Genomic DNA, 26591 nt, shown 5'->3' on the forward strand with positions numbered 1-26591 from the left:
CTTGGGCTTTTGGCTTAGACTCACCATCACTAGGTCAATGAAGAGTTTAGGTGCTCTGTGTCTAGACACTTTGATGGTAGCTAAACAGAAACTGAGCGCTGCTCTGTGGCAACTGAAACTAATCAAATTTCTCATTTATTTTATGGCCTTTGAGTGCAGCGTGCTTGGGTAAACATCATCAATATAGAAGAGTCACTCAGCTCCCAGGTCACCAAGGATTCGGCATTCTCTGCAGCAATTCGATTATCTCTGAAAACCAGGACGTGCCTGTGTAGCACTGAGAACACGCACCATCTCAGTACATCTGTGAGCAGCAAGTGATTTTATTTCAAGTATACTAATAGGCAAAGTAATTCTCCAATATCATTTGTGTGTGTACATATATATGTGTGTATATATGTACACACAGAGAGCTAGGCACAGCTAGGCTTCATGTTTACCTTTTCCACCTTTTCCACCACAAACTCAAGGTCAGAATTGCTCATTTCAAATAAAAAAAAAAAAAAAAAGAATTGGACCTTACCAACATTACAAATTACTTCAGATCCAGGAATCAAGCTGGCTTCTCTTTAGCACGTTCAGCAGCAGCGGTAAACACTGTAATTGGCACTTGTCTGAAACTTTTGTTCATGAAATATGAGACTGAGCAGAAAGCAGTGTATGTACCCATAGGTGATTTAGCCTTGCAGGGCTAATGCTGACAAGGCTTTTTTTTTTTTTTAATTTCTTTTTATAAGCTAAAAGGCTACAACTTCAAATGCATACAGTGAGTAGAAATGCTTTTTGATATTGTCATTTTTCTGACTATAACTGTATTGGAAATACATTCTAATTAAATATTTAATTCATTGGCCAATTGGCCTCATTTCCTCTCCCTCCAAAAATTCACTTTTTAGGAAGGGAATCAAATAGTTTCCTCACAGTTTGAAAGATGACTCATAACCTGCAGCTGAATCAGGACAAGTTTGAGCAGTCCTACATAAGCTGCCGCGCTATACTGTAGGCATAACCACAAACAAAACTCTGAAATTTGCTGCCGGCAAAACGATGATGAACTTTGAAAAAAAGGAATATGTACTGTCAACTTGTACTTTTTTAGAACTACTAATATATTATCCAGTAGGGCTGAGAAACCTTTTTAATACACCAGGATCCCATTGTGGTGTACAAGAAGATAAGAAGCAACCTGTGCAGTTTAGGCTCCATCCTGGAAGCTCCTTGGTATGGACAGGTTCCTGCATCCTCTTTAATTTGTCTTAAAGCCAATATCACAAGAACCTGATACAACGCGTCGCTTGTATATAAAAGATGGCCCCAAACCTCCTGCATCTAGGCACCCAATGCAAACTTCCTTTTTATCAAGTTACTGCACAGCAGCCAATTCCCAGCTAGTTCCTTTCGGAGGGTACAGTTAATATTTGTTCAGCCACAACCTTAGCCAAACATATTAGGCCTCCAAGTAAGGTTTAGAGACAGGACTCTGCATTGCTCAAGGCAGGCATAGCTATTTTTAAGGCCAAGTGCACCACTGCAATTCTTCAATACAATTCTTTCCACGCATGCTTTGAGCGGACTTCCCCCTAATGCTTCCCCGGGAGGTTAGATTGCGTGGCACGTTTGCGGGAGGCAGAAGTGCCAATGGCACTCCCAGATGCTAAGAAGTTAACTCATACTGTAAGATAGCTGTAAAGGATTTCACGCTGCATTTGGCATCTTATGGGGATGAGATTCTGAAACTGTTTAGTTCTGAGTCAGGGAAGTAAATAACGTATTTAAGGAAATCCCTCTCATTTCACTGATTCTTCTGCCTAATTGTGCATCAAACATATACCATCCTCAGCAAAGCCCAGAGTAGTTTCTTCTTCTCTGGCTGTAAAAACCTGGCCTGCACCAGGAAAGGGAAACCCTTCCAGACGTTGCACATTGGAAGAGTACCAACTCGTCACTGCGACAGACCTTCTCTGGTCTCACTGGGGGTGGAGGGACACAACAGGGACACGAGGACCCCCACCCTGCCACCTTTTCAGAAATAGTCTTCTGTGCCTCACAGCATGCCAGGAACAGCCAGGGCAGCAAGAAAATCTAGGGTAGTTGAAAAAACAAGGGCTTCAGTTCTAACTTTATAAGGCTTTTCATCTTCCTCCTCTGGAGAGCCATTCCCCAGACTTATCACCATTATTTCTACCTCTCCAAGCAAAAGCATGAGTTATAACAGCATAAGGCATGCACCTGTACCAAAGAAAGCCTCAGAGAAATAGATACAAAGCAGGTCTGAGTGTTCTCAGTTTCATTTTTTCCTGCAGCTATATTTTCTTGAAAGAGGAGGCTCTTAAATCCCTTTTTTCCTGCCTTGTGCTCTCCCAATTTTGCTTATTTTATACATAGGTACCTAAGGCTGGGAGGAACCTTCCAGGCCAGTGAGTTGAGCCCTCTCCCACAGAATGCAAAATAATCTGTGAAAGAGCTAGGTTGAAGATGAGCTTGGGAAGGTTTTTGCTCATAGTTGTTCTAGAGGCTGAGGCTTTTAGACTCTCTCTTCTATATGCACAGCAGCAACTTTTTCCTATTTCCAGTTTAAACATCTCACAACCCTTTTATTTTAATTTATCTTCTCTTCTGCAAAGGAAACCTTACTTTTCAAGTAAGAGCTCTTGGCTCAAACAGCTTTTCCGCAAAGTAGGATTTAACCTACCTCACACTTCCCCTTCAAACTTCACTTGCATAGGATGAGCAGGACAAGCTTTTTTTAACCTCTTCTCATAAGAAATGCAGGTGGACGGGGAGAAGCAGGTAATCCAGCCATTTTCTATCCCCTTCCAGCTTGAATGCTCTTTCCTGAATGTGGCAGCCAGGATGACAAAGGGCAATCCTCAAGGAAGGCTCAGGTGGCACCTCACATACTAATACTAGGTTTTCCCTCCTCACTGGAAATGCCTGGGCTGGCCTACCGGGTGGATCGTGATTTTGCACCCATATCAGATCAGCCGGCTTAGGTAGTTACAGGTCATCACACCAGGGGCATTACTTTATAGGCATTTCTCAAGTCACTGCTTGCCTAACTGGGAACAGCTGTTTCTTGCTCAGCTCATAGGAGGCATCTGGGTACCTCCCAGCGGGGTACAGGCAGCAGGGAGCACACAGCACCAGGCAAGTCCCCATATATTACCTTTGCAATTACATTAATCATGACACTAAATCATAAAGCCCAAGTCAATATAAAGAGTTAATTGCCGCTCTAAGATATTAAATCATGCTACAGATTAAACTCTTTCCTTGGTGTCTCATCTAGCTTATTTCTGCTAAAGCAAGAGCTGTTATGCCAATTCCTTCTGCAGAATATACACCTGCACAAAGAGACTATGTCTTGGCACAGGTAACCCACAGGGAACCAGGAAAATGTTAGTACCTTCAGAGCAGCTTTGTTTTCCCAGACTTTCTGCACACCTCAGAAATAACACAGAACCACAAAAGTTCTTCCTACTGTTTGCAGTATGCAGTAAGAAACCCACGAGTCACTGAGTTTCCCAGGCACAGCACCTTTGGTGTGATAGAGGCTTCCACTTACCCAGCCTCCAATCCACAACAAGCAGGTAACCCAGCAAACAGCTCGAGCTGCGAGACACCCGGCCTCCAGCAAGGGCTGAGCTTGCCCATCCTTTCGGGGGGGCGGCGCGCAGAGAAAGGGCTCGCCTCCTTGCAGAGTTCCCAGGAGACTTCAGTTTCCATTAGACTCATGGGCAAATCTGTAGCAATAGCCCTAAGTACTGGTTCAAATTCAGACCTTCAAAGAAAGGGCTAAGGAATAACCACTCAAATGTTCCTGCTATCCATCGAATCCTATCAAAAGATAGGAATGGAGGTTCCACCACCCTTCTATCAACCTAGAGCTTTTGCCCTCTTCTGGAGACTTTCTAAGCCCTTGCTCCTCCCAGGTGTGGTGGCTTGGGTCTAGTTAAAGTACCACAGGTCATTAACTCTGTACTGCCCAGCCAGGCTTTGCAACCCACATACCTCAAATGCCTTCTGTCTGGCTATGTTCTTGGTCTCCTGAGGGCATTATCAAGCTTAGATAAAGCAGCCTGCTTTCACAGCTTCATTAACAAATAAAAATAGCAAAGTCCAAACTAGACCATTGAAATTACCACCATGATCAGCCTTAGAGGCCCCAAGAGACCTATGCGGTCTGGGTGAGTGGAAAATGAGCAAAAGAGATAAATAACACAACAAAACAAGAATCGATTGCTGAACCAATACTGAGTCTGGCAGGACCTTGCAAAGCACTTAATGCTGGCATTTTAGTCTAGATGGGAGACTGACATAATGGTGTAAGGATCAGCTTGGCAAACCCCTATTTATTAATTAACTTTTCTGCCTTGTAACGTATGTGTTTTTAGGTGATTGCTGGCTCCTAGCTGCCATTGCATCTCTCACTCTGAATCCAGATATTCTGTACCGTGTTGTTCCCCAGGCTCAGAGTTTCCAGAAGGACTATGCTGGCATCTTTCATTTCCAGGTACCGATATGATCAGAGTATTAAAAATAAAAGAGGAAAATGCTAGTATTTAGCTAAAAGCAGCTTTTTTGTGTTTGGCACAAGCTAAATATTCAAGAATTACAGTGTGTAAGTGAAATTGGTGTGGGGGGGAGGGGGAAGCGGGGAAGAAAAGAAGAGCAGAGTTAAATAACATTGTGACACCCGCTCACTGGCTAGGTTCTGCTGTCTTACAGCTGATAGGGCTCTGGTGAATTATACAGGTTTTGTACACCATCACGCCACGTGAGTCAAACCAAGCTCTGTCGCTGCCGACTGTCGAGAGTGAATTCAGGCTGATGCGGTTTCTCCTCCTTCCCTTCCCTCCCTGCACCTTTGTCTGGATTTCCTTGCCTGCAGACCCAGTGTGTTGGAGCTGAGCCAGCCTGCTTTGACTAGAGGTTAGGCTCAGGTGTGAGCAGTATGGATTCACTCTGCAAAGCTAAAGGAGGTGTTTTGGTGAGGACAGATGTTACGGAGCACATACCTGTCCCTTCCACCAGATCATCTCAGCAGAGGGGTTATTGTGTGAATTATCTTCTTTCCTTTCAGGACTGCATCAAATTCTGGAGTAAATGTTTCTAGTGTTCAGGCAAAAAATTAGCATTAGCAACATTTCACACATTTCCCAGTATTTTCAGAAGGGATTAGCACTATTGAGTGCTTCCTTTTTGAGTGACCTCTCCTTGCAGCATTTTTACAGGGGCATTGGTTTTTTATCCAGCAGATTGGGCCTTGAAAGAGTAGACAAGAAAAGAGACTTTAGAGTATCCTGTCTACAGGCTAGCTTTCTGGACTCTCTACCACGTAAGCTCTGCATGGAGCACAGAGAGTGTTCCAGATGTTATGTGCAACAAGTTGCTGTTAATATTACCTATCAGCAAAATTTAATACAGCGTTAAGAAGCCTGCTCAGTGCTTCACAGGGCTGGGAAGAGTTTGCCTCTGTTAAAAGGGAGAGGACTCCAACATGGGAATGAAACCTTACAGTGACTTATCCAGGGGGAACTGATGACAAGTGAAGGGGTAGGAAGATGGTAGTGTGGAGCTATTATGTGCACAGCCGCCCTCATCATCTTTTCCTTTCTTCTTTTCATCAGTTCTGGCAGTACGGGGAGTGGGTGGACGTCGTGGTGGACGACAGGCTGCCCACCAAGAATGGGAAGCTGCTCTTTGTGCACTCGGAGGAAGGCAATGAGTTCTGGAGCGCGCTACTGGAGAAGGCCTACGCCAAGTACGGTGGCTAAGCAGGAGGTGGTGCTCCTGGGTTTGCAGAAGTTGACTGCCCAGGCGGTTGTGGTGTTAGACACAATGCACTTCACTCAAATGCAGCCTCCATTCCACCCATTATTTACAGTTTCCTCTAGGTCCATAAAGAGGAAATATAAATTGGCAATAAAGGGTATTGCCAACTGTCTGTTTCAAGGGGCTTTACTTCTGGTGCCCCGGGTCACACTGATGATCACATAGACCGAGGGATACTAAATTATGAACCCTTCTTTCTGCAGTACCAATGCTTACAAGTGAAGATGGCCCATTATATAGCTCTTGTCATCTCCCCCACAGGTTGAACGGCTCTTATGAAGCTCTCACAGGAGGGTCCACTATGGAGGGCTTTGAGGACTTTACTGGAGGCATCTCCGAGTCCTATGAGCTGCGGAGGGCTCCTTCAAACCTGTACCAAATCATCCAGAAGGCTCTGAGAGCTGGGTCATTGCTTGGCTGTTCCATTGATGTAAGAGACTGCCGCCGCTTTACTCTCCTTGCTCCTCTTCTCAGGGCTCTGGTCCATATTGTAACAAAAGCTTGGACCAATGTTAGACATAGGTAGGAAGGTCTGAATTAAAAGCATACTACAATTAATGGGAGACTTTTATTGATTTCAGTTATAAAAAACTTTGGATGAGGTTCTAAATAACCAACTCTTGTCATGCCTCCCTTTTTACAAGTCAGCCTGTGATAATACTTTGAGCCATGAACTGGGGACTGGTCTTCCTGAACTCCGTTTTCATTCTCTGAGTACCTTTTCTCATTCAAATTCTGTGTAATTTCAGCTCCAGACACACAACTGCCAGAGACAAACTCTTTGAGATACTTTGTTGTAGCCTGTAGTCTGATTCTGGCTTTGGTTTTCAATCCTGAAGATTATTGACACCTGTAATACAAATTCTCTCAAGTTACAGATGAAGTTTGTACATGTTTTAGAAACTCCACACCTTTCACATCCCTTTTCATTATCTTGTTTGAAATCCTGGTTCATGGCATATAGGATTACCAGAGTTGAAATTTTGATGTGCTGGATCTGAACTGAGGCAGGCTAGAGCCGAATTCACATGAACACATCTTTGCAGGTAACTGGATCTGTTACCTGAGCTGGGAATCGGATTTAGATTTAGATTTCATTGTACCTTCTTGAATCTCTGCTGTGCTAGGACTGCATATTTAAAGGCATGAAACTGTGGAGGTGAACTTTTGCTGTGGATCTCACCTCTATTTAATACACTTTGCATCAGGAATATTGATATTCATTGTGCATACCACTTTGGATATCTTCCCCCATATTAATTTGCTCATGAAAGCTGTGTTCGTACACAATATATAGTCCTAAATGCATATAATTTTATTGCCCCAGATAACTACTGCAGCTGAAATAGAAGCAATTACAAGTCTGAAGCTGGTAAAGGGACATGCTTACTCTGTCACTGGAGCAGAAGAGGTAAGCCAGCCTCTCCAGGGCCGTCATACAAAACAGCTTGGGGTTGCAATACTGCAATGCCTTCAACTTTCTGATGTCTTTCTGTGACTGACCAAATAGAAATGTTGCTACCTTATGCACCCTCTTACAGAAAAAGAAAGTATCTGTAGTACTTAGGCTGAAACCTCTGTACTGGTAGTTATATAGTGTATATTGTGCAGCCTGCAACTTGTGTTGTACCAACAGACTGGAATACAAAATGTAAAGATGGGCCAAGCTGTTACTGAAATGGAGGGTATGGGAAGGAGAAACAGGAGAGGAGGCAGCTGTTTCCCCACGTGTTCCTACTGCATAAGGGGGGAGCGTGTACTTTGCCAATCAGCGCTGATGGGAAAGGAGTAAAAGCCTCTTTCATGAACTCCTCTGTTAGTCTCACCTTCACAGTGAGCCCTAAATACTCCTGCTCCTCTGAAACTGGAATCATTACAGAGGTGTCCATGCCAAATAACATCTTTCCAACCTTGCTGTGTTGTGCAATGTCTCCTGCTTTTGAGGATGTAGATATTCTGCTGTCTTGCAGCTGATGTTTTTCCTTGCAGGTTGCTGTCATTATATGAAATGATGCGTGCTGCAGCTAATGGCTTACTTGGTGGCACAGGATAATGTAAAATAAGGGTGGAAGGTATCTAGGTGTCTTTTAGCTATTGCAAATTGTAATAGACTGCATCACTCAAGTACAAATCGTGTTTTATCCTGTCTGAAAAGCAATTGCCCTGTGATCATTGGAATAATGGAAGTGCTCAGGCTCTGTTTGTTGTGGATCTTTTAGGTAGATTACCGAGGACGGCCAGAGAAACTAATGAGGCTTAGAAATCCCTGGGGTGAAGTGGAATGGACTGGAGCTTGGAGTGATAAGTAGGTTTTTATATGGCCCTGCTTCTCTCTCTTCAGTGTATTTTGGTATCTTTTAAAAATTAAATTGAGACTATGCAGTTAATCCAATCACAAAACACATTTAGGAGAGATACTAAATCAGTTGGAATAAAACACTATTAATTTATTAGCAAGGTTAGATATTGATCTGCTCTGCCCAGCGGACATTCTTCCCTGCCTCAGGCAGAGCTGTCTAATAAAAGAGAACAGCCCACGTTTTAATTGTGAGCAGCCCAATGCAAGCCACATCCGTGTTATTTTACAAGATGACTTTTCTCAGATTGATCCTGCTGCTGGTGCCAGGACCTTAGTAGGATATGCAAACCAATCCTATTCTGGGAAATACAGCAGGGCTAAACCATTGTGCCTTTGCTTCAACTCTAAGGCTGCTGTGCTCTAAATCAGACCAGTATTTGGTTTTTACTGGAGAATCTTGAAAAAATAGGGATGTTGACTAAGCTAAGGACCCAGAAGTTTGAAAATCTATCAGAAACTGTCTGGGCTTCAACTACCTTGGACTCTCATGAGAATGGCAGTGACAACACCTCTTTTTATATTTAGAATGGCATAAATTTTACTTTCATTTGGGCCATGATGTTTTTTCGCGCAATACTTTGAGCTTTCAGTTTCCTGTCCTGACTGACTGCAATACCAGTGCTAATGTTGTATAACACTTACGGATAGAAAACAGAGATAAACATTAGAATTATTCTTACCTTTGTCAGAACTGCTTTGCTCAGCCCCAAGATAAAGTGTTTCAGGCACACACACATCCTGATTTTCTTGCACCTGTTTTACCATGGGACTGCCCTGCTGAGGCAGGTGCAGAACTGTACCGTCACGTGGGAGCAGATCAGAGCAGAAGCCAGCTTGCTGCACAGTAACATCAGAATGGGAAAGGAGCAATGCTGGTTTCTGCAGTACATTTTCTAATCCCACCTTTTTGCTTTCTTGTTCTTTGGTGACCCCAACAGCGGAGCTTATATCATTTCCCTAGGGAGACTATCAGGCATCCCAACAGATCTTACAATGGAGAAGCTCTGCCCAACTTTCAGGCTGTGTGTTACCTAATCCAGCCAGTCTGCAATATTTGTACATTCTGGCACCTGGCAGCGATGATTCAGTTTAAGGCTTATTTGTTGCAAATACGGTTGCAGCCTGACTCCAGCCCTGTATAGTCAGGTTGCAGTGTGTACCGCCATTGGGAGGGGCAGAAGGTCTAGTTGTTGAAGAAATACATACTCCTTTATCAGCTCTACCCGAAGACAGAGCCTAACTCTCTGATCTTGTAGAATAAAATACAACAGCTGAACAGCTTGCTTTTGTGCTTTGTTTGCAGTGCTCCTGAGTGGAATTACGTTGATCCCAAAGTAAAACAGGTGCTGGATAAGCAAGTAGATGATGGAGAGTTTTGGTGAGAATCATTCAGTTAGCTTAATCTTTTGGACATTTTATGCACACATATGCTTTTTAAGCAATCTTTTCAGTTGGATGGAGAGAAACTGCCAGCACCAAGGGGGTTAATAATGACATGTGTGTGTTGTTAGCCTCTTGTTTATCTCCCTTCCCATTCAAATATTACCTTTTATTAGAGCTTGCATAACTCAGTGCTTATCCAAAATATAGAGACCAGATGGTAATAAAATTAATGAGGTGGCAAGAATGAACCTCAGCTGCTCTATATTTTGAGGTTTGTTTTTTTGCCTAAATGCTACACACTAATGAAAAAGTTTAGATTACCAGCTTGGGAAGAGTCTGTTTACCCAGACCTAATGGAAAGCCCATCCCGGTTAGCTGATTATATGGATCAGTACTTGAATCCATGCCACTCTGTCCTAGACTGGAAAGATAAACGCCCACTGTCTTTCAGTGCAATCAGCTATATGAGAGAACAATTGCCTCCAGGAGATACAGCTCATTCAGGGAGTAGGAAATTTTGTTTCCCAAAAGCCAGTTCCAAGCTTCAGAGTTCAATTAAATGGGGCTTTGGGCAGCTCTGTAGTACTGGCGTTTGCTGCCCTGTTGGGAGACATCCATTTGCACTCGCCTCGACTGTTGCAGGCTGATGGACTAACCCTGGTCTTTTTGTGCACCAGGATGGCATTTTCAGATTTTCAAAGGCAGTTCACCCGCCTTGAGATCTGCAACTTGACTCCTGACACGCTGACAAGCAACGAGGTCAATAAATGGGACATGACCCTGTTTAATGGACAGTGGAGACGGGGTTCGACTGCTGGGGGCTGCCAGAACTACCAAGGTGGAGACCCAGCCGAGTGAGCACTTGGTGAAATACCAATACAGCAATGAAAATAAATGCTTGTGAACTGGAGGGGGCTTCGGTGGGAAGGGCGTGGAGGTGCAGCTCTTTCTGCAGGATTTAGATAATAAGCAAAAGCTTGGCAGCCTAAACCGAGATCTAATTCACACTTATTTACTCTTCGGGGATTACCAACCCACTAAGCAGTTAATTCATGGCTGTATTAGTTTTTTTTTCTCTGTCTGCTTTTCCTGCTTACGTGGCTTTTGCTACTGACTGGAGTAATCCTCCGAAGGGTTGGGTAGGCCAGGAAAGTGTCACAGTTCAGTGGTAGTGTTGCTTCCCATTCATTTTCAGGTTAGACCTCTGGAGAGGCTGTCTGGCATTTAGTCCTGCAACAATAACAGCCTCGGCCAAGGACTTTTCCTGGAGACAAATGACTGGCTGGAATTAACGATATCAGCTCCTCCCTGTTGGTCATTACTCCCCAGGAAATACCTTCGTGCTTTGATTTGCCATGGCTCCAGTTGATATTTAGCATAGCTGTGAAAACATAAAAACATATAATGTAAAGGAAAAGAATGGAAAAACTCCAGGCAAAAGTCCTTCCAAAGAGATATTCTCTGTAATTCTAGTGACAGCCATGTTGGCTACAATGACAGCAAAATCTCCTCCCTTTTGTCTCACCTTGGGAATTCTTAGCGACATACTGGACCAATCCCCAGTTTAAAATCCGGTTGGACGAACCAGATGATGGCCACGAAGGGAGTTTGAATGAGCCGTGCTGTACTATACTGGTGGGCTTGATGCAGAAGAACCGCAGGAGACAGAAGAAAATGGGAGAAGCTCTGCTTAGTATTGGTTTTTCGCTCTATCAGGTAAAGTTTGTTCCTGATTAAAGGCTTTATTCCCTGTTCTGCTACACTGGAAAAAATTAGCAATGTGCTACATCTTGACATTCAGCACTACACTTCAATAAGAACTGTATTTTGCAAGATGATTCAAATCCTTCTCTCATTTCTTCCTGACCCACATAATACAGGAAGATTCAGATAAATTTAAGGTTCCGTTTTTGTCCCACTTTAACAGGAGAGCAGTGTAAACCTAGAGGCAATAATTCAGCAACAGTCTCATTGAGAGCCCTCTCACAAAATCTGAATGAGGGCAGGCTCAGGGTGCCTGGCAATTCCAGATAAGTGTTTCTGATTACAGCCTATCGTTAGTGCTCAGTAGTCACTTTCTTTTTTTATTATTTTTCCCTTGCATTTGAAAATTGTTTTGATTCATTGTCTACCATGCTATTGTTCTGGTTCAGTAATTTTAGTTGTTTTTTTTTTTCCTGATTCTCCCAGTGTTGCTTCTGTCTCTAAAAGTATAATGCGGGGAAAAAATCTACAGTGTCACCTCTAATTTCTGTGATGTGAGGGGAGAGAAGGAAATATAAAAGTTTCCAACCAGTATTATCGTTCCCAATATCATATCTGGAGAAAAGCAATTAGATGTTGTATAGATTCCACTGGATGAAGATCATTCATTAAGCAGCACAGGTGGGAGCAGATGGGAATGGCTGACTTTTGCTAATATATCTTGTGCAGGATGGTTCCAAACTAGGAAAGGTTTTCCCTAGTGCCTAAGTGTCTGCATACACAAATGGTTCTCACCGAGCCCATTTCTGAGTTGCCATCTGTGTGGTGCCAAGCACCCTGGCCTACTGGCATTCTGAATTTGCACATTAAGGATGTTTGTCTGCTCATATCACTGAGTACAACCCTGGAGAAGTTAGCAGAGCTTTTTTGCTTTACGTCTATTTCATCCCATCTGCCTCCTCTGTGATCTTTTCCATAGTACGGTAGACTTGGTGACTCTTAACAAGATGAAGACTTTCTTTTGAAAGATGTGGCTGCTAACTCATCTCAGGTAGACATCTGGGTATGATCCAAGTTACCTGGGTCATGCACTGTTGTAGATTTACGTCATTGCAGCTGATGCTGGGGCTGAGGAGGTCCAGTTAGGACAGCATGGATGGTGACCTAAAGCAGATCTCTGTGCAGGAGAAGGTGAAAAGATGTATGCTCAAGTCTACCTGCCCTGCAGAGCTTCTCTAAGTCATGTAGCTCAAACTGCCTATTGACAATAACCGTAAGTGTGCCCATCACTGAGCTCCTGGCCTTCTAGTATGCTGGTTATAACGAAAAAGACCTGAGTTCTCAGGGGGCCATCTCAGGCCCCAGAATCATTGTATGGGTGATATTTTCAAAAGCTCTTTTGGGACTTGGGAGGACACTCTCTTTGGCTCTCACTGGAATCTGTGCTCTCAAGACAACTAATTTCTTTTGGAAAAGGTACCTTATATTTGGAGGTACAAATTAACATAGCAATTTAGTTAATTTAGGAAGGGCCAAATCTTGAAATTTGTTACTCGTTATAATTGCCTCACAACAATCTCATCATCCTCAGGCTGATTGATTGCTAGTGATGGTAGCCTTATATTTTCATCATATTCCAGTAACAGTAGACTAGTAGATTTTAGGTCTGCTGTAATAAATTCTCAGTTTGGTTTTGGTTAGCAAAGTGGGGCTAACTTGTTGACTTTCCTGACTGAACATTTAAAGGCTTATCCAAATATTTCCAACCAATAGTATAATTCACAACACCATATCAGGAGAAAAGCAATTAATTGTTGTATAGATTCCTCTGGATGAAGATCCTGTTTTTCCTTTGGAACAGCTCTAGCACAAGCTAGAACTTCATGTATAACTGATACTACAATATGTGGTTGTAAATGAAAATGAAAAAAACGTGTCTGAAGGAGGCTTTATCTGATTATTTTTTTTTCTAATGATGGATGCGGTTATATAGCAGACCTTTAACATTGGCTCTTTATCTTCCTTTCAGATTCCTCAGGAGGTATGTAGTCTCTACTGAAGACTTCTAGCCTCCAGATGGGCACCTCCTGTTGCACTGGAGAATTTAGCTACCAGGAAGACTTCTTCCTTACTAATGACAGCTCTTCTGGAGAGCTTTGTTCTTGGATCACTGGACCAATATCTCAAGTTCTGAATAACCATTTCCAAGGGACTGGGGCACAAGGCTTTATTACAGACATCTGAGTCCCAATCTTGACTTCATTTATACTTGTTGAAATTTGGCTTCCACTAAATTTGTATAACAGAGGTCAGAATTTGTCTATTTAGTACAGGTGAAGGCAGGACAGGTTCTCTGTGCTCTAAAATCGAGAAAATGTAGCTAATGCTGTTTCGAAGAAATGCCAAACTCTGTGGATCCATTCTTTTTATAAAAAGAAGTCTATAAAAAGTCCTGAGTTGGGGCTCCTGGTAATGAACAAACCCCGCTCGACCTTTCCTAATCCTCCCAGATGTCAATACTGAGGTAAAGAGATTTTCATTCCTGAAGAAAGAGACCCCAGGGGTGTCTGGCGGTAGGAATAGCCTATACTCATTACTGAGGTCCAGCAGCCTGTGCTGCCAATTTTTCCTTGGCTTTTCAGCCTTTTTTTTCTCTCTCAGTAAATGAACGTGTAGTCATGTAGCAATTAACTGTGTTCTTTTAACAGCCTTGTAGATGCAAAGAGAAAATGAACTTTATATATTGAAAAAGATATGGATCTGGCTTAATCTTTGCAGTCCCACTTAGCTTAAGATTGAGCGGGGAGAAAGGATGGGGTGGTTGAATAAATAACAAATCCAATCTTATCTTCAGAACAAAAGAGGAAAAAACCCCATATTTTTCTACAGTTTACAACAGAAAAACTGAATGATTGCAAAATGTTTGATAACATCTTTGTATGCTCTGATCTTAGACAACCAGAAATCTTATCCATATGCAATGTTCCCCACCCTGTGTCAACCACACAGCACTTTTTTTGGATCATTGAATCACACTTTTTGAAAGACATCCCTGTGGAGCAAAAGTCATGAATAGGAGGTTTAGAGCAGAGATATTATTCTTACACTACTGTTTCTTGTTACATTGGTGTTTTGTTTTGTGAGCTATGCAATGTTTCACTTGTTTAATAGTATATTGATATTAAGGAAAATGTTATTCCACACAATCCAAAGGAATACCCTTAGTATTACTAATAGAAATTGGGTAAATCATCTAATGTGGCCCCAAAAGTCTCACCCTTGTGACTACTACTGTGTTCTGTTTACTATTATTCTCTGTCTGTTTAAATAAATCAGAGACTACAAGTGCTATGCAATTAGATCTATCCCGTACCATAAATTGCTCAAAAACATTCTGAAATTTAAATTTGTTCACGAGCAGCCTGTGAAAGCAAAAATGCTCAATACATGGACGACTTAAGTACAGCAGGTACTAGTTTGACCAGCTATGAGCACACATTATGATGTTTTTATTTATTTTGTATCACAGACTGTAGAGAGGCATGTGAAAAGATAATCTTTATAAAGGAAGGTACCTTCCCCTTCTAATTATCCACCTAGCTGTTTCCCATGACAGAACCCTGGTGGTTACCTTTTACACTATTGCTCATGGATTTATTATTTTACGCTAAGAAAAAACTTGGGATGGCTTTAAAACACTGAAATTGAAATAGGGTGGCTGGATTGCCAGTGAATTGTCAAATGGTTTCTAACAAAACACATTTCCCACAGCTGGAAAATAACACAGATATTCATATGAACCGTGCTTTCTTCGCAAGGAACCAACCAGCAGCCCGGTCTGATCCTTATGTCAACCTGCGTGAAGTCTCCAGCCGCATGAAGTTGCCCCGGGGAGAGTACCTCATTGTGCCATCCACTTTTGAGCCTTACAAAAACGGAGAGTTCTGCCTGCGAGTTTTTTCTGAGAAACAGGCCAAAACACAGTGCGTATCTCCTCTGTAAAGCCTCCTCTTCTGCTGGTGAGGCACATAAAGGAAAAGGTCAGGTGTTGCACCCACATCCCGTGCTCTATCTTTTCCCTTAACGAGCAATATAGGCCCATTTCTAGGACCTATTTTCTTATGTAGTCTACCATATGTGACACACAGACATCCATGGGTAGAGAGTCATGGATCTTCAGCTGGCCTCCAGCAAGCACTCAAGTGGTAACTAGATCCCTCAGGTCTGTGAAGTAGAAGTTCCCACAATTAGAGAGTGCAGGATTTGGGAGTATGATGATGAGGAGATGGTTTTAAAAAGAGTTGTATCAATAGCAGCCATTGAATGAAAAAACAGGAGTCTGGATACAAGACAAGAACAACAAGGCTGGATTTCCCAAGGAAAATATCTTCAAAGAGGTGGGACAGACAGAGGTGTAAGAAGCAGGAAACCTGGGGGCTCATTCTATGCATTTGGTAACACCTTATGTTAAACTAGCTTGTTTTGCTAATTATTTTAAGGGCAAATGACAGACTTGTCGTTTCTTGGTTTTTTGTTTTTTTTTTTCTGTTTTTCCTTAGGATTATTGGTGATGTGGTGGCTGCAAAACCATATGAGGTAAATGTTTTAACTGGGCCGATTGTTGGGTTTTTTTTTTAACATACTTTTCTTTCATAATGTAGGGGCAAATCAGGGGTGAGTTTTTATTTTTCCCCTGAGCTGGGATCACAGTATGTGTTTGTGCTCAGGAAAAATATTTTTTGGTTATAGGGATTCTTTACATATCTCCATGGCTTAGTTTCACATGCATTTTCATGTACCTGGGCCCATGTGGAACAGAAACGGCACCCTTGTAGAGTGGGCTGAAACACATTAAATTGCCCTTCCATCTAGTACAGGTAGAAGAAGGCGGGGAGGGCACTGAATGATCCTTCTTATAGAAACAAGTAGTCTTCCTGAAGCCCAAGAGAAATTGCAAAAGGAGACTTCCAAGGAACTGCTGAATTGCTATGGCCAGGTGCAGCAACATTTTCACTGCAGCTATTTTACAGAACTACTTTGGTAGCAGAAAACGTTTTCATCAGTCTTAGAAAGTATTTACTCCCAAATGGAGTCAGCCCCTGGCTAGTCGTGATTTAAGTAGTGCCTCTGTTTTGCCATTGCTGCAGAGCAAGTGCTCATTTTCCGTTGCTGTAAATAGTCCCTTGTAAAGCTGCTTTACGATATCCACAGCTCGCTTTCTAGAACCACCTTGTAAACCACATTCTCGGTCATCTCTTTCCTCCAGCCTCATGTCGATAACAAACATATAGATGATGAGTTCAAGACTCTGTTTCAAAAGCTCTCTGGAGAGGTAAGTGGATTAAAGTGAAAGAAAAAGACTGGGACCTCTTTGTTATGATTATGCAAATATTTGACTTGCCAGTTCCTTTTACTGTCTAGTCTTCAAAAAACCAAGCAGTTCTCCCCTTTTATTAACTCACACTTTCAGTTCAATTTATTTTACAATAGAACAGTTTCACTACATTTTTACTTTTATTGGTGCAAAATGTGATTTGTTCCCTCGGTAATGCAGGGCATGGAGTAACCTTGAAAATAGGGGTGACGGGAGTAAGGACTGTGAAAATATTACCCTGTGGTGAAGTAAATGACCTGTGGAGTTAGCGTGTAATTCGGACAATTGCGTAGTTGGCCAATTCCACCCTTTTTGTTTAGAAGCCCCGGGAATCGGAAAAACTGTTGGCTGAACTTTCTCTCTATTTGACAAATCTCAGTATCTACAAAGCCCTGCTGTGCTAGCCTGTGGCTGTCATGTCAGATTTTCTCTTAATGAACAGGTGGCCACTGGCACCGAAGAGGGAAAACATCCTGTTAGTTAGAAAGACCTTTCTGAGTTTTGAGAGGGCAATTTTAGTATTGTTTGGCTGTAGTTTCCATAAGCTTGAAAAATCTCAAATGCCCTCCTGAACCTCTTCAGCGAAGAAAGAAGGCAGTCACCCAATTCAGTCAAACCTGTTAAAAAGTTAACATTTACTGGGTCATGTCACCATGGCACCTAACAAACCACTTATTTCCCATTTGAAAGGCTAGGATATATTAATGGTTTCTGAGGATCTCCTCCATGTGATGTCTGATAGTAAATGTAAAGTGTTAGAAAAAAATTAAAGGTTTCCATGCCTTAGATAAGGGTTGGAAGGAAAACAGTCCCCAGATGTCTGACAGCAAATGAATATAGTTTTTTTCAAATAATTTTCGTGTTAACACCTAAAATATGTTTTCTGTCCAGGACTGTGAAGTGACTGCAACTGAACTTCAAACTATCCTAAACCGGGTTTTGGCAAAGAGTAAGTTACGTTATGTAGTGCCCATTGAATGGAGCTGACAGGCACATGCTGAAATGACGAGACATAAAGTTGCTCTTTGGTCAGAATCAATGTCTGTGCCTGGGTCCATCAGCACACAGATGGGATCTGTGCTAGCAAAACCCAGCTCTATCAGCTAAGGGTGATGAAAAACTGAGTTTTTGTCCGCCCCTAGCTGAGTTTCTCCTGGCTTGTTGAACCTCTAATATGGAGGGAAAAAATACCACCTGGTGCTTCCCTTCCAAGAGCTGCCAGCCGATGTCCTGCAGAGGCACTATATTCCCTGTACCTTCTTGGGAGGACCACCATGGGAAGGTATTATTATGCTGCTGCATAACTTCTGTGGACAGATAGAGGCTTACCACCCCCAAGACCAATAGCATCCCCTGCCCCAGTGCCAAAAAATCCATGTTAATCAGCTGAAGGGAAATTGTGGAACAAATGGCAGAGCATTTACTTTGCTAACAAGATTTTAAGGTGGCTGACATCTCCAAGGTTGTCTGCAGAAAAATATTTGCCTAAAAGTATTTCTGACTTGGATTTTACTTCTTTTTTTTTACAGGAAAGGATATTAGAAGTGATGGATTCAACATTAACACTTGCAGGGAGATGATCAGCCTTTTAGACGTATCCTTTGAACATAATTACATCACCTTTAAAGTTTCTGGATCTGCTTTGCAAAACTTCCTGACGATAGGCTTTTTTTTTTTTTTTTTTAAGTTTACATTTCCATTGTCCAGGCTGGAGGCATAAAATTCAGCCAAGCAGCTCTATCAGCTCAGGGTTGTAGAAACCTGAACCATTTAATCATCGGCCGCTTCTCTCACCTGCTCTGCATCTCTCATTGCTTAAACTTTTCCCTAAAAATAGCAGGGAGGAGAAGCAGGGACCTTCTGCCTGGATGCACCTGTGCAGTTTTGGATGCATACACAGCGTGCTTGGCAGGAGGCAGGTTTTAAGCACAACCTCAACTTCCACCTCTAAGTCCGGTACTGCTTATAGAGCACAGAGCTCAAAGCAGCAGAGGAAGGCTGGAGAGCCTGTTCAGAAGGGGAAGGCTATGAGTACATGCTGTGCCTCCCTCCCTTCTGCATAGCTTGTAGGACGCATAGGAGCTAATAAGCTTTGCGTAGCCAAGGGAAAAGGAGAGGTCAGCACATCTGCCCAGTACTCCTTTGACGTGTTGGGAAGGTAGCCAGTGCACTGGGAAGGTCGAGAGCCATGCTACCAGGATTGCCATGCAGACTAATGTTGGTCTCATGACGCAGTCACGTTGAGGTCAGCAGGGATTAGCTGTGGATCTTGTGGATCACCAGCTGTTAGGAGAAGTGATGCCTTTGCCCTACACTCCACAGCCTCCCAAACCCAACAGGGCAACTCAATAAGTACAGCATGATGGGGGCGAACTCCTTGTTTCTGCATCGTTTTCCACAGGAAGGGATATTCAAGGCCCTGAAGGACACGGGGGAAGGCTGTGTAGCCTACCATTGACTCTCCCTGTTCACTCACAGTTCCTGTGTCTGCTTTCTAACACTTGTCTGCTGCGAGGCCAGTGCTTTGTTTCCCTAAGGGCTTTAATCTACTGTTAACTGTACAAAATGTGAGTGGATCTAGTCGTGCTTATATATTTAGCAATCCCATATATCATTCCTTGAGAGTGCAGATAGCCTAGAAATTCTTGGCATGCCTTTAGCTAAGCACATGTAAAGCTGTGGGCATGTCTGTGTGAGATGGAGATGCATTACAAACGAGAATGAATATGGCATTAAGATGACACTGTGATGGGTGATTTGCTTTTATCAGAACTGGTTGCTCTCCAGTTTTGCTAAGGATAGAGGAATCCTGATTTTTGAACCATGCCTTAACATCCCCAGACCAATGGGACTGGCACCTTGGGACTTGTAGAATTCAAGACTCTTTGGATGAAGATTCAAAAGTATTTGGTAACATAATATTTCTGACTCTCCCCTTCCCTCTCAGCTCTGAAGTACAGATCCAGAACTGAGATAGGGTTAAGCCACCACAGGCAGATATATTTGGAAGCCTTCCTTCTCATGGCTGGAGCTTGTTCCAGGGCTCAGAAACACCTCTGATTTAAAAGGACACAAGCAGATCCTCTTTCACCTTGGCCCCACTACTCTCCATAATTTGCAGTACCTTATGGAAAGCCAGATTAACCCTCTTTCATTCCTGGCAAAGACAGCTCTCTGCTATATTAAAGCTCTTATGAACATGTCTCTGCTGTTGTGATATGTTACATTGCCAGCTGAGCACCAGCAAACACAAGAAACACATATTTTTAGGACCTACAAAAACCTGACTTTGTATTTTTTAAATCTTGTAGAAGTGCTGAATTATTTTCCAAGAAGTGCACCCAGAATTAAGCAGTCTAAAGGAAGGTCAAATTTGGACCTTCTTTGTTTAACAATATCCCTTTTGGGCAAGTCTGCTGCTACCATGCTTGATGTTGGTTAGCACAGAGCATCTGTCCTGGAGGTTCACGAGGAGATGTTCAGCTCTCCTTCAGCCGGAGGCACTGCCTCTGTCCTGAGGCTGGTGCTGGCAGAGCAAGCCCTAAGAGCCAATTCCAGTCTGAGCTGTAGATCTGTGTGGCTTCTAATTCTCAATAACAAACCTACTGGCAGTAGGAAGCATCCATCATGTCGTGTGAAATATTAAGCAAAATGGACTTTGTCTGTTGCAGTGTTTGACAAGTGATGGGGTATTTTCCCCAGTGGCCTGTCTGCCACCATGTAACATAAAGGCAGGCAGGCTGCCAGCCCATGGGAACATGTTTCCCGGTCTGCCTTGCTTGCCAGTAGCTACTTGAAACATTTCTCTTGCTCATTAACATTTCAAAGAGTAGGAGCTTGGGCTGGTAGGGGCAACCCATGTCCCAGCCATCAGAAACCTGAGGCTGTGTCTGCACAGCAGAGTGATGGTGTGGATGCAGCAGAGGTAGGCACGAATGTCCTGGCTTTAATCTAGCTACAGGAGCAGGGAGGATGGCAGCGCACGGGCTGCAGAGTGGACTAGCAAACCAAGGTTAAGCCCTAGAGGATCCCTGGTTATTTCGTTCTGGCTGCTACCTCCTGGCAAGCCTCATGTTACCATGTCTTCACTACCGTTGTTACCCAGGCATGAAAGCCAAAGCCTGCCTGCCTGTGCTTGCACCATCACATTGCTGCGTGGGCACACATTGAAAAGCTGTTTCCGCATTCCCTCGTTCCTCTGCTGCAGGTGATCTATAAGAAAGTGGACAGTGACTACTCCGGTACCATCGACTCCCATGAGATGCGAAATGCCCTCAGAGAGGCAGGTGAGTATGCTGTTCGGGGACACCGTCGGATCACTGCAGTCCCCCCATCAAACATCAGAGGAACAGTGGAGCCTTTAATGGCTTTGCTTCCCTCCCGTCTCCTAGATCACAGCGTTGCCAGTGCCATTCTCCCTTCCTGACAGTCACAGCTGTTATACACATCAAAACCCATCCTCTGTTCTGCATTATGAACCACTGATATTTTTGTCCATGCTGTGATCATTGCTTATCCATCTGATTATTACTTGCTCTATTTTTGGCATCATTATTTCCTAATCTAATTGTCCTCTTTCAAAGCTATGTCCAAATCCTCTTTTTCCTTCATTTCCTCCCATCACCTTTCTCTACACCAGAGAAGGTGCAAGCCTGATCAAGACATGCCCCAACGATATCCTCTCTGATGCGTGCTATTCGCTTTTGGAGCAGCGCTTGCCAGCTCAGGGGTATCTAGAGAAACACTGTTTTTTTGATCTGTCTTGTGCTCTGTGGAGTCTATGTGAGTGATCCAGAGACAGAAATAGCACTAACATAGGCCTGAATAGAGCCCAATGTGTTATGTGAGCAATTGGCTCTACTGCAATCACTGCTATTCAGCTGCAGCACCAAGACTCGCTAATTAGGGGTTTATCTGGGGAACATAGGACTGGTTATGCTGTGAAACTATGTGAAATATGCAGACTGACAAAATGCTGTGGGAGAACTTTATGCCTCTCTTCACCCAGCACAATGGGCTTTGGAAAGGACCCACAACAGAGGTGGGTGATGGATTCCAACAGACCTTCTGGGAGGAAGAGTCCTCAGTTTTTCACCTAGGTCTGCCTGCAGCTGCAGCAGTCCATGGGTAAGTCACATCAAAGACAGCATACTAACCTGCTGTGTCAGTGATTTGTGTGCTTCCCATCCCTTCAGGCTTCATGCTCAACGATCAGGTGCAGCACAGCATTATCATCCGCTATGCCTGCAGCAAGCTGACCATTGATTTTGATGGCTTTGTGGCCTGTATGATCCGCTTGGAGACCCTGTTCAGTAAGTGCCTCCGTTCATCAGCCAAGGGGAGTTCCTGAAAACTTTGGGGTTTCATTAAGTATTTGGTGTCTTTTAACTGTGAATGTAGCAAATTGCATAGAAATGTGAGGGTGCCAGCAAAATTGTGTCTGCTGGAGAAAGCAGCAGAGAAGTAGCAAAAGCCTTCCTGTCTGAATGGCCATGGCGCGTGGGGGACATGTTTTCATAACCTATCATGCTCTTCTGCTTTACAGTCATCTACACTTTATTGTCAGTGCTCTGGTCCCCAAGAGTCCCACCTCCTATAAATGGTACCATTTATCATTTACAGTCCTTACTCAGACCTGATTTACAGGTTTGTTCTTGGATCATACCAGATGCTACTGCATCAGATTTTATAGTTGTCCTGCTGCCAACTCTCAGTTTACTGCTGTAGATCTGACTGTTCCGCCCCATGAAGCGGCTTAGAAATGACTTGTAAGAGGAAAGAAGAACAGCTGTAATATGCTCCTACGGAACCAGTCTAGATTTCCAGTAGATCATGGCAAAAAGCCAGACTCCTACATTTTGTCAGACTGATTCTCTACATGCCAAACTCTGTGGTTTATATCCAATATTTTTTCCCCTCTTCTGCTTTTCAGAAGTGTTTCATCTCCTGGACAAAGACAAGAGTGGAGTCATCCAGCTCTCTCTGGCTGAGGTGAGGCCAGTCAGATTGAAATAACATCTGGTTAAGCTACAGCAATGGACCGCGCTAAAATGCATTTATTTAAAATCATTATTATAGGTGGTAAACTCAGTAGCGATTCAAAGGGCAAGTTTATTTATGTGAAAAGGCTCTTCAGCTTGGAAGGCTTGTCCGGATTAGTAGAACGAACATTTACCTTATATGAGCAAAAAAGTAAAGATATGTTCAAAACCCCTAAGGTTGCTTGAGAAGATGCTTACACAGTGTGTTTCACTCTTTCAGAGGGCAGTGGTCAATTTATTAGAAAACACACAGCAGGGAACTGTTCTTGTCTGGCAGAGAATGTACCCATCGACCTGCCAGAATTAGAAGAGACCTTCTGAGATGCCAGGTCTTTTTTTTTCCCTGCATTGTTTTTAATGCAAATTTATCCTGTTGAAGCTGTAATAACAGCAATCAGCTTGAGTCTTCCCTTTGCAGAATACAACTATATCTCAGGAAACAGCTGGAAGGGGCCCCAAGAGGCCCATCCAATTAGTCCTCTCAGCTGAAGACTGGCTCAAATGGAGGAGGATGGCCAGGAAGCCCTGTGACCCTCAGTCACAGTTAGTCAAATCTAGCTGAAATTGTACATTGCATACTCTGACCCTAGAATTTTTCAAAGGTCACGCAGCTTACTCTGGAGAACTGGTCTTCCCTTGGAAGAGACCCCACTTGCAATGTCTGAGGCTGATCCTGGCAATGAATTTCCACAAAGTTCCAGAGCAGATGGATCCTATGTGCACGACAGATTAAAACACAGCTCCAGCCTTTCCCAGCTTGTTCTCCTAGAGCTGTGGTAGACTGCCCTGGTGGCATCCTGTGGACATTCCAGATGGTCTGACTCCTTGTTCTGTTTCTCCCTCAGTGGCTGTGCTGCACACTGGTTTGAACCATGGTCGATGAATTCAGCAGAGACCTCTGAGACTCTTCTGCACACGGAACCACTCATTCGGCTTTTCCTTGTTACGGAAAGCAGAGAGAGAAACTTGGTTTCTTTACTGGCAGGTTATGTGAAGTGATTTGAAGTAAAAATGAAGTGATCTCTTGTCAGTTACAAAATAAATACACTATTGAACAAAAAAAAGATAAACAAATAAAACAAACAAACAAACCCAAACTTAACTTCCTTTACTTTTCCTGCCCAAAGAGTATTTCTATGTGTCATGCTGAAATGTCACAAATTTTGACTTACCGCAGATGGGCCCAGGTGGCTTTGGTTTGACTTCTGACTGTGCATCAAAGATCAGCAGTTTTCAAAATCCTGGAAGGGATCTCCATTGCCTGCAATGTCCAGCATATGTTTCACAGAGAGAAACCCATGCTCAGTGGGCGATCACAGAAAGGCCTCTCTCAATAGGACTGGGAAAACTCAAATATACACAGAAATCCATTGCATGCCCAGAGCGTGGCCAAAATTTGTGTTGCTGCTTTGGCTACCACCCTTCCCAGCCGATTGTCCACTTTGGCTGTGCCAGGCATCCACAGAAGCTGGGAGCTCAGAGCTCAGAGGCAGATGATGAGCTGCTGAAAGCACAGGGGAATCGAGCACGGACACAGCCCCAAGGATGCATAGGGAATTACACAAACATGATGTCACTCATCCAGGAGTCTTGGCTCAGTCTTCCAGGGAAAGGAACAAGGATGGAAGGCCATAGGCAAGTTGCGGCAGTTATTTCAGCTGAGTTTTTCTCCTATGAATGCTTGTCCATATGTGTACTTCAGTGCCCAAAGGTGGGGTCTGGAGTTTTAGGAGGTGAGTGAGTGGAGCCCAGAAGCTCATGAAGGCACGCGTGAGGAGAGGAACATAAAATGTACGTGTAGGGGGTCCAGGAGCTTGAGTGTGCGAGGGATGTGCTAATGTGGATCACAATTTAAAGAAGAAACTGAAGCTAATAGTCGCTGGCTAACAGTGCTATGCTTTCCTAGGTTGTAAAACCTTTGTCCTTTAAAATAAATCTCCCTGCATTTAATTTCACAGTATTATAAAGAGTAATAGCACAGCAATGCAGGCAAGATAATCTAGCAGTCTTTTTTAGCAATTTACAGAAAATATTCCTGTAACTCGCAGTAATGATCTGACGAGATGATATGTCTTTGACACTTCCCCCCGGGAGCGGAAGGAGTGCAGGCAGAGATCTGTGTCCCCAAGGCAAATGTGGGGCCAAGGCTCTGTCCCCTTCTCTCTTCAGTGCTGTGTTTGAGAGGGACCTTTCTCCATGCCTGCTTGTTCCTAAGCTTTTTCTTTAAGCAGGAAGAAAGCCGTTGTTTGGCTCCCGTCTCTGAACACAGAATGCCCTGTGACAGCCCCCAAGCCTCCAGTTGACATCTCCCAGCATTTCTTCTTGGTGCTGGCTACAGCTGTCTGACTAAAAGGGACGTATGACCTGTTTCAGTGTGTGGCTCTGCCTTTCTAATAGATGGTATTCACTGCTCTCATTTAGAGGTCCTGTCCCAGTAAAAGAGAAATAAATACTTTTTAGTTCGGGTTGCAGGATAAAAACAGCCAGCAGGGGAACCGTCGGCTTTCCCCTACTGTCCCTGTGCACCTATCACTGGTCATGACATGCACGCAGCTGTCTTAGGTTGCCACCAGTTTCTCATAGTAGATATTTGCCTGCTGACCAACAACAGATGTCTACGTACCTCCACCTGCCTGGAAGAGAGAGCTACCTGCGGCAAGCTGAGGTCTCCAAAACCTTGAGAATTTTCTAGTGAATGTTCTGCCTGTTCAGTAAGATGAACATGTCCTTCCCTGCCCTATATCTTGAGTATGCAACATGTCTCCTTACTAACCATGCAGCAGGATTAGCTAACTGCTTGCAGCTTTGGATTTGCTTTCTGCTCACATGTGCTATTCATGAGTTCATTCCAATTACGATCACAGAGAGGCCTCTCTCAACAGGACTGGGAAAACTCAAATATACACAGAAATCCATTGCATGCTCCCAGTTCTTCTCCCTTTATATCAAGCAAGATGCCCCCACCACAGTAATTCTCACAGTTATCTCAAAGACTCTCACCCTCCCGTACAGGATGGGCAGAGTGCTGCACTCTATCTTCCTTTATCTTTGGGAAGCAGGCAGCACCAGAGGAGCCACCTCCTCTTTCATTTGTTCTTTGAGCACAGCACTTGGCTATCAGGTCTCAGAGAACAACTGCTCAAAAATAAGCCTTTTCATGGGATTGAATGCACTTCTCCTTTTTACTTGACATATCTGCAAAAAGTTGTTTAACGTCCACCTTATTTTCCTTTCTTGTGCTGCAAACTGAGCAAATGTCTGCGCTCATCAGTTCTCCCAGTTAGTCCTGATGCGGCTGAAATGCCTGTTGACTAAAACACCTGCAGCAGCTCCTGTGGAAGCAGTGGGGCATGCTGGGCTGAGCCAGGGCTTGGTCATCTGTACTCCCTGCACTCTCATACCCTGCATGCTGGCCGTGCTTCATTTTTGGATCTGGGAAGCACTGCTAGCTCCTGTTAGATTTGAGTACCTCAGTCACGGAGAATTGTAATGCAGGCAAGTCACAAAGGTTCATGAATTTGTGATACATTCCCTGTCACTATGAAAACCGTGCTGCATGGCATTCTCAGCACTTTATAAATGTTGGAGCAAAAGAGACGCCCCCATGGAGATTCAGCAATGGCTCTTCAGATCTTTCCTTTCTCTCTCCACTTTCCCAGAGAAATGTTTTCATTTGCACTGCAGCTCCGTGAACTGAAAACTTGAACTGTGTACATTGTTCCTGTAAAATGTGATTCACATTAGACCATGTTCAGAGTTCCAACCTCCTTGTGCACTGTCTTGTGGTTGCCTATAGCGGAACTTCCCATGGGTATAAAACCTACCACATCAGCATCTGACACCAGCTTTGCACCAGAGTAAATGTCTGCATGAGGTGCAAGACAGTCACAGGGAT

The 26591-nt window shown here is 43.6% G+C and overlaps 1 protein-coding gene across 1 annotated transcript in view; it reads left to right on the forward strand.

Moving 5' to 3' along the window:
• The window catches only part of CAPN8 (calpain 8), a 30162-nt gene extending 6597 nt beyond the window's left edge, over positions 1–23565 (forward strand). The window contains exons 3-21 of the mRNA XM_009333664.1: positions 4395–4513; positions 5631–5764; positions 6097–6265; positions 7163–7246; positions 8055–8140; positions 9498–9572; positions 10255–10415; positions 11118–11293; positions 13311–13322; positions 15053–15264; positions 15841–15877; positions 16548–16613; positions 17547–17604; positions 18185–18249; positions 19497–19565; positions 20863–20941; positions 21851–21967; positions 22588–22646; positions 23542–23565. Of these exons, the coding sequence (XP_009331939.1) occupies positions 4395–4513; positions 5631–5764; positions 6097–6265; positions 7163–7246; positions 8055–8140; positions 9498–9572; positions 10255–10415; positions 11118–11293; positions 13311–13322; positions 15053–15264; positions 15841–15877; positions 16548–16613; positions 17547–17604; positions 18185–18249; positions 19497–19565; positions 20863–20941; positions 21851–21967; positions 22588–22646; positions 23542–23565 (1802 nt within the window). The remainder of the gene's footprint in view (positions 1–4394; positions 4514–5630; positions 5765–6096; positions 6266–7162; positions 7247–8054; positions 8141–9497; positions 9573–10254; positions 10416–11117; positions 11294–13310; positions 13323–15052; positions 15265–15840; positions 15878–16547; positions 16614–17546; positions 17605–18184; positions 18250–19496; positions 19566–20862; positions 20942–21850; positions 21968–22587; positions 22647–23541) is intronic.
• The last annotated feature ends 3026 nt before the right edge of the window (positions 23566–26591 follow it).

Source organism: Pygoscelis adeliae, unplaced genomic scaffold (assembly GCF_000699105.1).
Source record: "Pygoscelis adeliae isolate BGI_AS28 unplaced genomic scaffold, ASM69910v1 Scaffold1, whole genome shotgun sequence".
NCBI classification, from domain to species: domain Eukaryota; kingdom Metazoa; phylum Chordata; class Aves; order Sphenisciformes; family Spheniscidae; genus Pygoscelis; species Pygoscelis adeliae.